The sequence below is a fragment of the Terrapene carolina genome, unplaced genomic scaffold (assembly GCF_002925995.2).
Source record: "Terrapene carolina triunguis isolate 2854851 unplaced genomic scaffold, T_m_triunguis-2.0 Scaffold34310, whole genome shotgun sequence".
Classification (NCBI taxonomy): Eukaryota; Metazoa; Chordata; order Testudines; family Emydidae; genus Terrapene; species Terrapene triunguis.
The window spans coordinates 1-13,297 of NW_020698661.1; the positions used below are offsets into that span (position 1 = coordinate 1).

General features: G+C 64.0%; 1 protein-coding gene across 1 annotated transcript; it reads left to right on the plus strand.

The window, feature by feature from the left end:
• The first annotated feature begins 910 nt into the window (after nucleotides 1-910).
• PIP4K2C (phosphatidylinositol-5-phosphate 4-kinase type 2 gamma) lies at nucleotides 911-11,248 on the plus strand. Its single transcript, XM_026646176.2, has 10 exons — nucleotides 911-1,295; nucleotides 2,840-2,937; nucleotides 5,034-5,130; nucleotides 5,509-5,655; nucleotides 5,895-6,041; nucleotides 6,889-6,927; nucleotides 8,709-8,822; nucleotides 9,676-9,919; nucleotides 10,321-10,424; nucleotides 10,732-11,248. Exons 1-10 carry the CDS (start codon nucleotides 1,293-1,295, stop codon nucleotides 10,810-10,812), a joined length of 1,074 nt encoding a protein of 357 aa, XP_026501961.1. The 5' UTR covers nucleotides 911-1,292; the 3' UTR covers nucleotides 10,813-11,248.
• Nucleotides 11,249-13,297: the final 2,049 nt, after the last annotated feature.

Genomic DNA, 13,297 nt, shown 5'->3' on the forward strand with positions numbered 1-13,297 from the left:
GACTTCATTGCTCTCCTGGGCTGGGGTGTCCAGCACCAGGTGTCCCCCAGGACCACTTAATCCAGGCCCTTATTATTCTCTGGGGCGCCCCTGATCCTGGCCCAGGACCCTCTGACCCTGAGCTCCTTCGATGTCACTGCCGCTGCTGGGCTTGGGTGTCCAGCCCTGGATGATGGTGGGGCCCCTGGGACACCCACCCACCCCCCCAGCCTGAGAGCTTGTGATTCTCCCCCACCCCCGACCTCACTGCATCCTAGGAGTGAGTTGTGGGGTTCAGCACCTGGTGAGACCAGGACACTCGGGGCCCACTGACTCCCTCCAGCCTAGGACCTCACTGTCCCTCTGAGCTGGGGTGTCCCCCACCAGGTGAGACACCCCACACTATTCCCTCCCCCTGGGCTGGGCATCTCCTCTTCCTCTGCTTCCTCCCCCCACCCCAACGTGAGTCACAATGTGAGTTCTGCAGAAGCTGCCCCTTTCCTCAGCCTTCACCTGAGGCAGTGGGTCTGATCGGGGTGGTGGTGTCCCAGTTCTGCAGGAGTTAGGCAGATCTGACCCCGTGGGTGGGGGTGTGAACTTTGTGGGGTTTCCTGCTGAATGCCAGTTTGTGCCCCCACAGCTCCCGGCGGCTGTGCTCCTTAAATAGTCCTGATCGCTAGGGCTACAGCCGTGGAGCTCGGTAACCAGGTCACAGCGCAAGGTTCCCTGGGAACGAGGGCAGGATTATTCCAGCCTGCAGACAGGGAACGTGAGGCTCCCAGGCGCTGCTGGCGTCCCAGTCCTCTGCTCAGACCCCATCCTAGGGAGCCCTGTGGGTTTAGAAGGGGTGGCCTGCGCCTTTCCAGGCATGTGTACCGCATTCCTCGCTCTGGCGTGTGAGCGCCTCCGCCCCCCTGCCTGACGGCGACTGGCCCGCCTGAGGGACCCTGGCAGGCAAGAGCTAGTGAGATCCCGAACGGGAAAAGCCCCTCGTGACCCGGGTCCGAGGTGGGGCGCAGCATCGTCGCGCAGCGGCAAGCTGAAAGGGGGAGAACGTCCCAGCCCCACGGTGCCAAGTGGGACCTGGAGCAGGCATCTGCACTGTGGGATCAGTGTCTCAACCCACACTTCTCTCGGGTGCGCTGTACCAGGGCCCACCCCTTAGCCACCGGCTGAGACCAGAAGCCAAGGGACCCGCCTGCTGATTCCAGGGGCTGTAAGGGACACTCCAGTCCAGCCCCCTAGAAAGCCAGAGCTCTGTGTCCTGCTTAACCAGCCCCAGAACAACCTGGACGTCCCAGTGTAGCAGGCTGATGGTACGTGGGCCTCGGAGCATGGAGTGTGGTGGTCCCTTAACCCTAGCCTGGCCAGCTGCTTCCTTCCTGGCTGGTCGTCCCGGGTGGTGCCTTGGCTTCGTCGGCTCCCTGCTGTTTGGTGTGTTTAGTTTGTGCCCCGGCTTAAAAAAAAATCACGTGCCTGGGTAAGAAACGGAGCAGGTTTTCGAACCGGTGGCTTGAGCGTCTGGCTGCTCGCGGAGTTCTCTCGCGTGGGCTCCCGTGCGCATGTACTTGCAGTGTTGTGTCAAGCTGCCGGGACCCCACCGCGTGCCGTCGCTTTGTGTCTGTTAACGCCGGGGCTCTTCGTGTCGAGGGCCCTCGCGACGGACGGTTCCCCTCTCAGGTGCGGGTCCGTGACCGGTACAGGGCGCAGTGTTGAACCTCTCTGTTTTATCTACAAAGGGCAATGTCTGCTAGGCTCTTAAGGGGGCTCAACTGGCCGTTAATAACTCTTGTACGGTGTCCTTCACCCCTGGCTTGCAAGCACTTCACAGAGAGGGACGTACCATTTAGGGGGAACCGAGGCACGGGGCGGGGATGGGACCTTGCCCAAGGTGGTAGAGCTGGGATACGAACGGGGGTCTCTGAGGTCTGGCGCGCTACCCACATGGTCTCCCAGTGACTCTGCGGGAGCTTGGTTGCCTTCTAGCAGCTGATGGCAGAGCCCCCAAACGGCGCTGCGCAGCTTTGGGGACTGTCCGTCCGGAGTCTGTAGGGCAAAGCTGGGTGGGGCGGTGACGGCCCCGCCCCAGAACTCACGCAGTTGCGGCATCTCCCCTTGTGCTGGGCTAAAACGGGCGCTCCCACCTCACGCACGCCCTCCCAGCCGGCTCGCTCCTCCCACAGGCTTGATCGGCGTCTGCTCCCTGTGCCTGGGCTTCGGGGTGGAGTCTGAGCGGCTACAGGCCGGAGCTTGGCTTGTCCCAGCTGCTGCTTTCCTCGGACTTGCTTGGCACTGCCATGCCAAGCGGTGGGCAAGCCCCCTTCATGTCAATCCACAGCCCGTTCCCAGAGCTCCCTCGAGCGCCAACTGACGGGCTGCTTGAATTGAATTATACACTGTTCCCCTGGGCTCCTGTCGCCCCGTTCCAATGGCCTGGCTGTTTATTACCCCATCCAGTAGGGGGCACTCACAGGTTGCCTGGCACTTGCTGTCCAGTTCATTTGAATAGCTCAGGGAGGGGAGCTCGAATTCTTCCCTGGCACCTCTCCACCGCCATGCTCTGGACACCGCCAAGCAGCTTCCTGACCAGGCCCTGGGCCGGGTTTTTTTTTTTTTTTTGGGCCATCCTAGCTGGCTCTGCAGGGACTTGCTGGGAACGCTGTCCTAGCCCCCTACCCCGCCGCGCTGTTAGAGGAGTGGAAGCTGTCCCGTGTGGCGTTGGCTCTGTGCACCTGGACGAGGCTGGCAGGATACCCAGCAGCAGGTCTGAGCGCGCCTGGGGGTTGAACGCCGCTTGCTGAAGCGCCAAACCTGCGCGCGGGGCGGGGAGTAACCCGCTTGTCCTGTGTTCCCTTGCCAGATCAATGAGCTCAGCCAGGTTCCCCTGCCGGTGATGCTGCTACCCGATGACTTTAAAGCCAACTCTAAAATCAAAGTGAACAATCATCTCTTCAACAGGTGAGTCGCTGCAGGAGGCTGCCGCCCCCACGGAGTTTGCGGGAGGGGGGCGCGTGCGCGCACAGCTCGCTGGCTGGTATCGAAATGGCTGAGGTTGGATCTGGTACATTACACCCCAGTGCACCGGAGATCAGACCGACTCACTCAGGAGAAAGCAGGGTCGGCGTCCTCCTAGGCGACAGATTTCCACCCTGGGTGCAGGGGCGTCGCGGGGCCACGGGATCCATGCTGTGCCGCGGCTTTTAAACAGTCCCTTGAAGGAAGCCCTCAGCGAGCCAGGCCGCTCCCCGACGGGGTCTCACCCTTCCTCAAGGGCCGAGATCGGCTCCTGGTCTGAGACTTTCCCCCTGTTGACGCGCTGACTCCAGGTAGCCGTTTTCAAAACCGCGCAGGGTTTATTAGGCAGCTGGAGCCCAGCCTGGGAAGCCCTGGGGGGAACGGAGAGAAGCAAAGGGTAAGAGGGCTCTGCCGAGCTCCGCCCAGCCAAGCTGCCGAAGATCCCATCTCCGCTCGCTCGCCGTCAGTCCCAGGTCAGAGCTCGGAGTCCTGGAAAGGCCAGTTCCGATCCTGTCCCGTTTGGGGTCACAGTTCATTCCCCGAGGTGTCCGTTGTCTTTCCAAATCCTCCATTGCTACAGGCTGGTTCTAGCCAGCCCCCGATGAGCCTCCCCGCCCATCCCTATGTCCCACTCCCCTCGTGTCTTCTGCTCAGCCCAGGAGCAGCATTTTCACCTCTCGCGCCCGCTGCACCTGGCTCCTGAGTCTCTCTCCCTGCGCTGGGCGCAGCCTCTAGTGCCCTCGCGGTGGCAGCCCCTTGGCATTGCTGTGCTCGGCATTAGCTGCTGTTTCCCCAGCCCCTTCCAGGCCTAACACTCTGCCCTGGAGCTAGGGGACCCTCGCCCAGAGCTCTGGCTGTGCCAGTGCCCTCCCCTGCTGTCCCTCCCCTCTCGCCTGCCAGCCTTAACCACCCTGTACCTGGGCCCAGGCGAAGACTCAACAGCAAACGTGACCTAAAAGTTTCCGTGTGGGTCTCGTTTGCCCGGAGCGGGGCAGCTGGGGCCAGCACTGCCACTCTGGCAAGGAGTGGGCTCCTGAAGCTCTGTCTGACAGCAGGAGCCGGGCAGGTGGTGCACGCTGCTCCATTGTGATCACTTAGTCAAGAGCTGCCCCGAGCTAATTCCTACAGCAGATCGTTTGGACACGCAGCCCGTCGGGAGTTAAAAACGGTCCGCGATGGAGGCTCCACAATGGGGTAATTCTCCTCCCTGTTAAACGTCTGCCGCCTTTGTCTAGCGTCAGCTTCCAGCCACTGGCTCTCGTTCTGTCTTGCTCCGCTCGGTGGAAGAGCCTGTCGTTAGATCTTTGCGCCCCACGTAGATACTTAGGCCTGGTCTACACTAGGACTTTAATTCGGATTTAGCTGCCTTAATCCGAATTAACCCTTCACCCGTCCACACTACAGAGCTAGTTAATTCGAATTAAAGGGCCCTTTAAATCGATTTCTGTACTCCACCTCGACGAACGGAGTAGAGCCTAAATCGATTTTGTTAATTCGAATTAGGGTTAGTGTGGACGCACACCACCGAATTACTGTATTTAAGTTAATGGGGTAGTGTGGCCGCACACCACCGAATTAATGTGGTTTAAAACCGAATTAAGGTGCTTAGTGTGGCCGCGCACAATCGAATTTATACAACCTGTTTCCCAAATTCGAATTATCTAAATTCGGATTAATCCTGTAGTGTAGACATACCCTTACAGACAGAGATCAGGTTCTCTGAAAACACCCGCTCCTTGTGCCACGGCCGTCAAAAAGCGAACCGTGTTGGGAGCCACTCGGAAAGGGAGAGAGAATCAGACAGAAAATATTCTAACGCCCTGGCTCTGTCTGGTGTCCTCCAACCTCTGCCTTCTGCTTCGACTGCCAGCAAGGAGGGTCCCCGATGCCAGGGGCGGGTTAAGATGCCCATGAGCCGTGTGGTATTGGACTGAATCACACGGTTACGGCTGTGACTGTGCCAGGCTCCTGATCCCTTCCCGGGGCCAGCTGGTCCCTCTGGTTCTAAACACTGACCCCCTTCTCCTTTGCCCCGCCAGGGAGAACCTGCCCAGCCACTTCAAGTTCAAGGAGTACTGCCCGCAGGTCTTCCGCAACCTCCGCGAGCGCTTCGGGATTGACGACCAGGACTACCAGGTGGGTAGCCCGCTCCCTCGGTACCGATCGTGTATGGGGGCAGGAGGGTGAATGTGTGTCCTGGGCCTCGCGTTCCAGGGCCATGTGTGCATAGAGGGGGACGTACGCAGACCCACCCTGCGCCCCTTAAAGCTTTCCTTGGGACGCCTGCCTCTTGGCCAGAGGCGGGTTGGGACCAGCTGAGCTGGGAGCTGGCCACAGCAGCCCTGGCCGAGTCTCTGATATCGCTGGGGTGGTGCCCCTTGGCAAGGCAGGCAGCAGATAGCAGATGCTCCTGAAACTCACCATCTGCCCCGTTAAAGGATGGAATGGCCTGGGGTGAGGTGTCCCCGGTATGCCCCGGGGTCAGTTCTCACGCCTGCTCCCCCCCCCCCCCAGGTCTCCCTGACGCGCAGCCCGCCCCACTACGAAGGTGAGGGGAGCGACCGGCGTTTCCTCACCTCCTACGACCGGACGCTGGTGATCAAGGAGATCTCTAGCGAAGACGTGGCTGACGTGCACAGCCTCCTTTCGCACTACCACCAGGTACGGCCGGTGTCACTCTGAGGTGTCCCTGCCTCGCCACCTGGGGGCGCCAGAGCGAACCTGCCTGCCGCTGGGAGGAAATGAGCCGAGTTCCAATCCCAGCGCTGCCACCAACCTGCGGCCGCTAGGGCACGTCACTGCCCCCCTCTTCTGGCTGGGGTCTCCAGAGGCCCGACCGGCTGGCGCCTCGCGCTCTGCCCTGGCCCCTGCCGGTCTGACGCGGCCCCGTCTCCTTGCAGTACGTGGTGAAGTGTCACGGGCTCACCCTGCTGCCCCAGTTCCTGGGGATGTACCGGCTCAGTGTGGACAGCGAGGAGACCTACATGCTGGTCATGAGGAACGTGTTCAGCCACCGGCTCGCCGTGCACAGGAAGTACGACCTGAAGGTAACGGGGCCAGCGGGCGGGGCCAGGGGCAGTCACCTGAGCCAGGCTCCTGGGGGCACCCCGGTCCCTGCAGACACACGAGCTGCTGATCGTCCTGCCGGCCGGTCTAGTCTCTCTGTGCCCTCCTGAGCCCCCCTGCGAGGCTGCGTCACCAGGGGTCGGCCCAGAGCATTGCACCCCGAGGGATCGATCGCCCCGGCTTCACCCGATTGGTCTCTGCCCTGAACCCCGCTTTCAGCAGCAGTTCGATAGAGACCCTCCTCCAGATTGGAGCGCCTTTCCTGGCCGAGGAGCTTCTCTCGCGCCTCAGGACCCCAGAGGGCGCCCCCGGGCTGGTGGGGATTGGGGTCAGGTCGGCCAGGGCTGTGCGGCACACGGCTGGAAACCCCCCCGGACAGGCCCCCATTGGAGCTGTGGCTTTTGTCACTTTCCACACCACGTGGCAACCTAGTTTAGGGGCCCCATTTCCCCACAAAGGGCAGGTGGTTGCGACCCACCCTGGACCTGTTCATGCCCTCCCCACCCCCACCAGGTGCTGGGGGTTGCTGCTTGGAGAGGCCAGCAGCAGCAGCTATGTGGCTAGGGCCAGACGGATCCCATAGCCAAGTGGCTCAGAGGTCCTGGGACTAGCCCGGGGGCTCAGGGCAGTGCAGGGTTTTAGCCGCTTGGCTCCCATCCATAATAATCAGGTGACAGTCCCCTAAATCTCAGCCATCTTCTCCCTCTTGCCGTGGCTTCTTGTGGCCGCCTGCTCTGTGCCCCTCCCCACGGACTCCTGCGTGTATCTGACCCCTCCTCCTGCGGCCGGGGGGGACTTGTGACTAATCGGCGGGTACCTCTCTTGCAGGGCTCCCTGGTGTCCCGAGAAGCCAGCGACAAGGAGAAGGTAGCTGAGGATGGCTGAGGATGTGGGGGGAGGGGGGTCTCTGACCCATGGAGCAAGCAGGGGGCCTGAGTCCCTGACTGACGGGCGTCGCTGCCCCCAGTGGGATGGGCAGGGGTGGTGACCCCATCGGAGGCTGCTCCGGTAGGCCTGGCTGGTGTCTCCTGTGGCCGTCGGGTGTCCTCAGGCTGCAGCCGTGGTAGGGGTGCCTTGCTTCCCTTTCTGCCGATGCTCCTCGAAGCATCTGAAAACTAGGCCCCTCCTCGAGGGCTGGGTTGGTATCCGGGCCCTGCCCGCTGGGGCAGAACTGGGGCGAAGCTGCCAGGTTTCCATGCCTGGAGGTTGGGCCGACTACCCTGGGACTCCAGCCTTCTGGGATCCACCTCGCTGCTCACACAGCCGCCTCCCCGTGGGGCCGCCCCACGCCGAGTGGGAGCCGGGGCGAGCAGCGAAGGGCGGGGGGGGGGAGCTGTCGGGGATGCAGCCCTGTGCTTCCGTTTAGGGAAGGGGCTTGGGTTTGCCCACAGGAGTCCCTGGGGCTGGGCAGCAGGCTGAGGGCAGCGGGAAGCGTTGGGGTGTCCTGTGCCCAGCTTAGGGGGATCTTGGTTAACTGGGACCTGCTGACTCCATGGGAAGAGGCGGGCTCTGTCCCCTCAGGGTGTGGGGAGGGGAGCCACTGTCTTATCCCCCCCACCCCAGGGAGCTGGAGTGGAGGATGGGCCTCTGCTGACGCGGTGCCACTGCTGGGACGGGCCAGCAGGTGGGTTTGACGGGGCGTCCCTGGCGGTGGGGGGAGCCAGGCTGGGCTCAAGCTGGGATCCCCTGGCCGGGCAGAGCGTGCCGGGGAGCGGCCCAGCCCCCTTCGAAAGGCAGCTCGAGCTGGCGAGGAATCGGTCGCCGTTAAATCCCGGACCGAAGCACCGGGCAGGGGGAGCGGTTCTCAGCTCTGCACGGCCACCCCTCTGCGCGCTGCCCTCCGGGGAGGGGGTGCCCAGGGCAGCAGCCTTCTCCCCCAGCACAGGCCTCGGTGGGCTCCGTGCGGAGCGCTGCTGGCCCTGGGGTCGCCTTGCCAGCGCTCTCCAGCTGCGGCTAGCTCTGGGGGCACTGATGCGAAGGGGCAGCAAGGCCGGTTCACGGGCAGGAGTGGGGACGAGCTGATGCCAGGCCCGGCCAGAGGCTCGGTCTGTCTGGCGGGGGCCTGGGATTAACTAACCAACCGCGGTGCCAAACGAGCCAGGGCGAGATGCAGCTGGGGCTCTGCCGGCCGCCTCGCCCCGTTTGCGGGGGAAATGACCCGAGTTAGCCGGATAATCCTGATCTCGTTAGTGGCCTCGCCTGCCCTAAAGCCCGGGGGTGGCGTCAGCATCCAGTTAACGAGATTTGAGGGCCGCGAGATGATGGCGAGGGAGGGTTGATTGGATTGGAGCCCTCGGCTCAGCTGCCGGGGGAATCCTGCCAGGGTGAGGGGCCAGCCGCCGGCTCCTGTTGAGTCTTTCCTCTGGGGGGGAGCGGCTCCCTGACGGCCGGGCTGTTGTCGCCAGCTTCTCCTGCCTTTGGGCATGGGCGCCATGGCCCTGTCACCCCGTGAGCCCCGGAACCGTCCCAGGTCTGACAGGGCCTCTTGTTAAAGGGGCCATGGGCGGTGAGGGGGTTTCCCGGGGCGACTCCGTGAGCTGGGCTGCTCTCCAGGTCGTCCCTCGGGGCGTGGCCCCACGGGTGTGAGGCTGCTTCCACCTGGGGACCCCCTCCTCCCTGGACCACTAACCGTGTCTGGTTCCTTCCAGGTCAAGGAGCTGCCCACGCTGAAAGACATGGACTTCCTGCACATGAGCCAGAAGGTGTACGTGGACGAGGGGCAGAAGGGCGACTTCATGGAGAAGCTGAAGAGGGATGTGGAGGTAGGGCAGGTGCCTCTGCCCCCTGGTGGGGCGGGGCGCGGGCACGTCGGACCTCCACGCCGAGGTGGCAGCTGGGATCGGTTGCGGGCACTGCCTGCAGGAGGGTGCTTGGGGGCGTCTAACCTTCCCGAAACAGCTCGTCCTCCCCGAGCCGATCGGCCCAGACCTGCCCGGGGCAGCCTGTCGAGCACGGCTTGTCTAGCAACCAAAACCGGCTACCGGGCTCTGCCGGTCCCCTCGGGGCGCACTGCCACTGCCGGCAGGGACTGAAACCTGGGGCACAGGGATTGGGGGTATCAGCCATGGGAAGGAAGGGCACTGCCTTGGGAGGCTCGGTGCCCCACTCCATGTCTCCTTCCCTTCGCCGGCCGCTTGGGGCAATAGCCCCTCCTTGCCCGGCCAAGAACCCAGAGCCCTGCCTGTGCCAGGCGATACGTTCCAGGGAGAGCCACGCAAAGGAGGGGCGGCAGGGCTGCTTTGCCAGGGGCACCGGCTGTTGGCTCTGGCTGGCACCCAGGCCCTGGCACTGCTGGGTCTCCCGCGCCCACAGTAGCAGGTCCCTCGCGGCTCCACTGACATTCTCAGCTGTGGGGGAGGGATCCCCAAACGTCCCTGCGGCCCAACGGCTCCGGAGAACTGCGTTGTGGGCCATGTCTAGCGCCTCTCCCTGGAGCGAGGTGCGGCCCTGTGCAGTCGTGGGTCTCCCCTCCCTGCAGATCGGCGACAGCCCTTAGAGTGGGCCAAAGCAGGGCCCTGCTCTAACCATTAGGTAACATGGCCCGAGTGGCAGCAGCGGTGGGAATGGAGCCTTTCACTGCTGCCCCGGCTCACCCCCTGCCCGCTGCCCCCCTAGTTCCTGGTCCAGCTGAAGATCATGGATTACAGCCTGCTGCTGGGCATTCATGACGTGCTCCGGGCCGAGCAGGAGGAGGACGAGGATCTGAAGGAGGAGGAAGAGGAGGGGGAGGACGTCATGGCTGTGGGCTCCTACGGGACATCCCCCGAGGGGATCGGCGGCTACCTGAACTCCTACAAGCCGCTGAGCCCCGGGGAGTTTGACCCCTACGTCGACGTGTACGCCATCAAGAGCGCGGAAGGTGAGTGGGGCTGGCAGTGCCATGCCGGGGGGCAGGGATCTGGGGCGGGGGGGGTGGTAGCTTTGTTCCTTCCTCGCTGGCTGGCCCGAAAGGTGTTCAAAGGATGGGAGCCCCCGGCCCTCGCGTTCGGGGCTGGATTTTCCCCCAGCGCCTCAAAATCAGGGCCCCAGCCATGGGCGCTGGCCCGGAGCGCCCTGTGTGGCCGGTGGGTCGCACAGCCCTTTGCGGCAGCCTCAGGGCCAGGCGGCAGGGACGGGGCCGGCCGTGGAGCTCGCCGAGAGTGGCAGGGCGCGGATCCACTGCGCCCGCGGCTGGACCCCTGCTCAGGGAGCTAGTGGGCGGGGAAGGGTCCGTTGAAGGTCTGGGAGCCGGGTTAAGCCGGGGTATGGCCTTTCCCCCAGGCGGGCCCCAGCCGGAGGTGTACTTCATGGGCCTCATCGACATCCTCACGCAGTACGACGCCAAGAAGAAGGCCGCGCACGCCGCCAAGACCGTCAAGCACGGGGTGAGTCCCGCTCGCGTCCGGGGCGGGGGGACGGAGCCACCTGGCCACATGGGGGGCCCGCCGGGGAAGGGAAGACGGCAGCTGGAGCTGCGCATGCCCCGCTTGAATTAGCCTCGTTAAACGCAGCTGGGCTGCCTGGCCTCTGGCCTGTGGACCAGCAGAAAACCGGGCGAGGGAGGGGGTGTCAGAGCTGTGGGGCACAGCCTCCCCTCTTCCCCCCAGGCTCTTGGCAAGCGTTGGAAGGTCACCCTGGGGTGTCGGAGGGGGCGGGGGTTGGTTGGCGCTGATGCTGTTGTGCCCCCTGCAGGCTGGCGCGGAGATCTCGACCGTCCACCCCGAGCAGTACGCCAAGCGCTTCCTGGACTTTGTCACCAACATCTTCGCTTAGTCGTTACCCGCCCGGAGAGGCCCCCCTCTTTCCCCCCCGTCTCGTCTTGTGGGAGCTGAAGATCAAAGGTGTCCCCTGCCTCCCACCCCTTGGTCTTTGTGCCCCCCACTGTTGGCTGGCCCGAGGGCTCAGCTGAGCTCCAGAGAAGCCGAGTGGGCCGGGCGGGCTTGGTTGCAAACCCAAGTGCCTTATCTTTATCCGCCCTCTCCGGCGGGAGAGTGGGGGATGGATCCTCTGACTGGGGTGGGGGGGCTGCTGGCTGAGGGGCCCTGTCAGCTCAGCCCATCTCTAGGGCTGGGGTCTGCAACCAGCCCTGTCTACAGGGCGGAGGGGGGGCAGCTCGGGCCCTGCAATATGCAATAAAAGATTCGACCCTTTGGTGCCTTAGAGGGGGCAGACAGTTTCCCCCCTAGCAACAGTGACACCCCCCCCCCCCTTCCCCCGCCCGGGGGGAGGGGAGGGGCCCCCCTCCCCCCCCCCCCCCCCATGTGCGCCCCGCCCTGGTCCCCCCCCCGCTCTCCCCAGAAGGGAGAAGTTTCTCTTGGCCTGTCCCGCGGTGTAATTTATTCCTAGGTGAAATCTCCCGGCTGGGGTCACGGGGGCAGTTGTTAACACTAGTTTGCATTGGGGGTCCCAGCCCCCCGCTCTGCAGCCACCTCTCCCCACACACTACGTCCCCGGGCCCATGGCTGCTGCTGGCTTCCCCGGCGCCTGCCCCCAGCCTCACCGCACGAGGCCACGAGCCATGTTAGATGCCAGATCCTGGGTTCGAGGCAGGGCCGAGCTTTGGGCCACTGGTCCTCTGACCCACGTGCCAGAGGGGAGCGACTGGGCGCAGAGCTCCCTCCTCCCGGCTGCGAGTACGCTGGGCTCCCGGGGCCGGCAGGCCCCCCAAGGAGAGGGTAAGCCACCCCCTCTATTCATTTCAGCAGCCTCTGCCCAGCCACGGCACCTGCCTCCTGGCACGGGGCAGCTGGCGTGTGCAGTTCTGCCCTTCCTCCAGCAGGAGGCGCTTGCAGCGCTGCCCGTGGGTTGCAGGCAAGGCTCGGGCTAGATTCAGCTTTGCCTGCCCAGGGTCTCAGCGGCCCCATGGAGGGGGCATAGCGTTGCTGCTCCCTGGCACCTGCTGGCCACGGGTTGGGCTTTCCCCTGGATGTGGGGCTGCTTCTGCCCTTGGCCTGAGCCCTCCTCAGCCCTGGCTGGGCTCGTGCGGTGAGCTGACAGCTAGCCCTGGGAGGGGCAGGATATGGATGGCAAGTAGCAGAGCCTTACCGGCCTTGTCCCCTCTCCCTGGGCCTGGTCTGCAATCCGTTATCCCCACTGCTGCCTTGGGGGGGGGGGCACGGTAGAACAGGTCAAAGAGGTGCTCTGAACTCGCCCATGGGCTGCCTGTGATCAGCGCTGGCCAAGCGGGACGAGATGCCTGCTCCCCTACCCATCGGGGGCAGGGGATCGGCAGGGGCTCCCAAGCAGGAGGCTGGTGCCCGAGGCCCCAGATGCGGTTCCTTGCCCTCCAGCGATCCCGCGACACGCAATAACGCTCCGTGCGCCAGCCTGGGCAGGGCCCCGATCCTGCCCTGGGGCCCGGGCTGCAGGTTAGTCTGTTGCACCTTCTATTTTTGTAAACTCTGGTGTATTTCCGTTCCCTGTGTCTGGATAGAAATAAATTATTGACTGACAGCAGCCTGGCTCTGGGTTCTTGGCCCTGGCAAGCGCCTGACGAAGGGAAGGAGACATGGGGTGGGGCAGTGCCCGCCCTGCCCCTACTGGCTGGCTGGGTAGGGACTAAGGCTTGTGAACTTTGCCATCCATGCTTGGGGCAATGCCAGAGCCGGGGGTGAGGCTGCGGTGCCCACATCCTGGTGCTAGGGGGGCGGGAACAGGGAGGGGTAGTGCCTTTCTGACCCCTGCAGCCTGGGCATGAACTGTGGGGTGACAGATGATCCTTGTTCCTTTGGGGCTCCTGGCCCCTGTCCTGGGGGGACAATCTCTGGTAGGGGAGAAAAAGGTTCTGGTGTTTTGTAGCTGCACCTACCTTGGCCCTTCCAGCTGCTTCTGCCTATGTGGGGGGGAGATAACCGAGTGGTACCCCCAATGGGGGGAGGGAGCCTCCTCTGCCCCCTCATGGCTTCTGGCACCAGGGTCACCCCCCCAGGGAAGCTCTTCCTCACCAGCCACCCCTATCCCCTTACATCCATCACCCCCAGCCCTGGGCTGATCCCCCTCAGCTGCCACTGCGTGCCCTGAGCGCTGGGGGGAGAGGAGGTGTCACCGTAGTATTATCTGCCCTCCCGGGTACGCCTGGCTCGGATGAAACCAGCCGCTCGCTTAGAGCCAGCACGACCCGATTTCATGCTTTCAAAATCCTGGCTTGTCCCTTGCTGGTGGGCACATCTCACCCTCGCTGCCCTGGGCCCAGGCAGCTCCTCTCTCTTCTAGCCCCTTCGACGGGCCAGGGTACGGGTGGGACGCACCCTGGGTGTGA

Coding starts and splice junctions, on each gene's coding strand:
- PIP4K2C (XM_026646176.2), top strand. Junction 5,656..5,894: donor TCCTTTCGCACTACCACCAG/GTACGGCCGGTG, acceptor GTCTCCTTGCAG/TACGTGGTGAAGTGTCACGG. Junction 8,823..9,675: donor AGCTGAAGAGGGATGTGGAG/GTAGGGCAGGTG, acceptor CTGCCCCCCTAG/TTCCTGGTCCAGCTGAAGAT.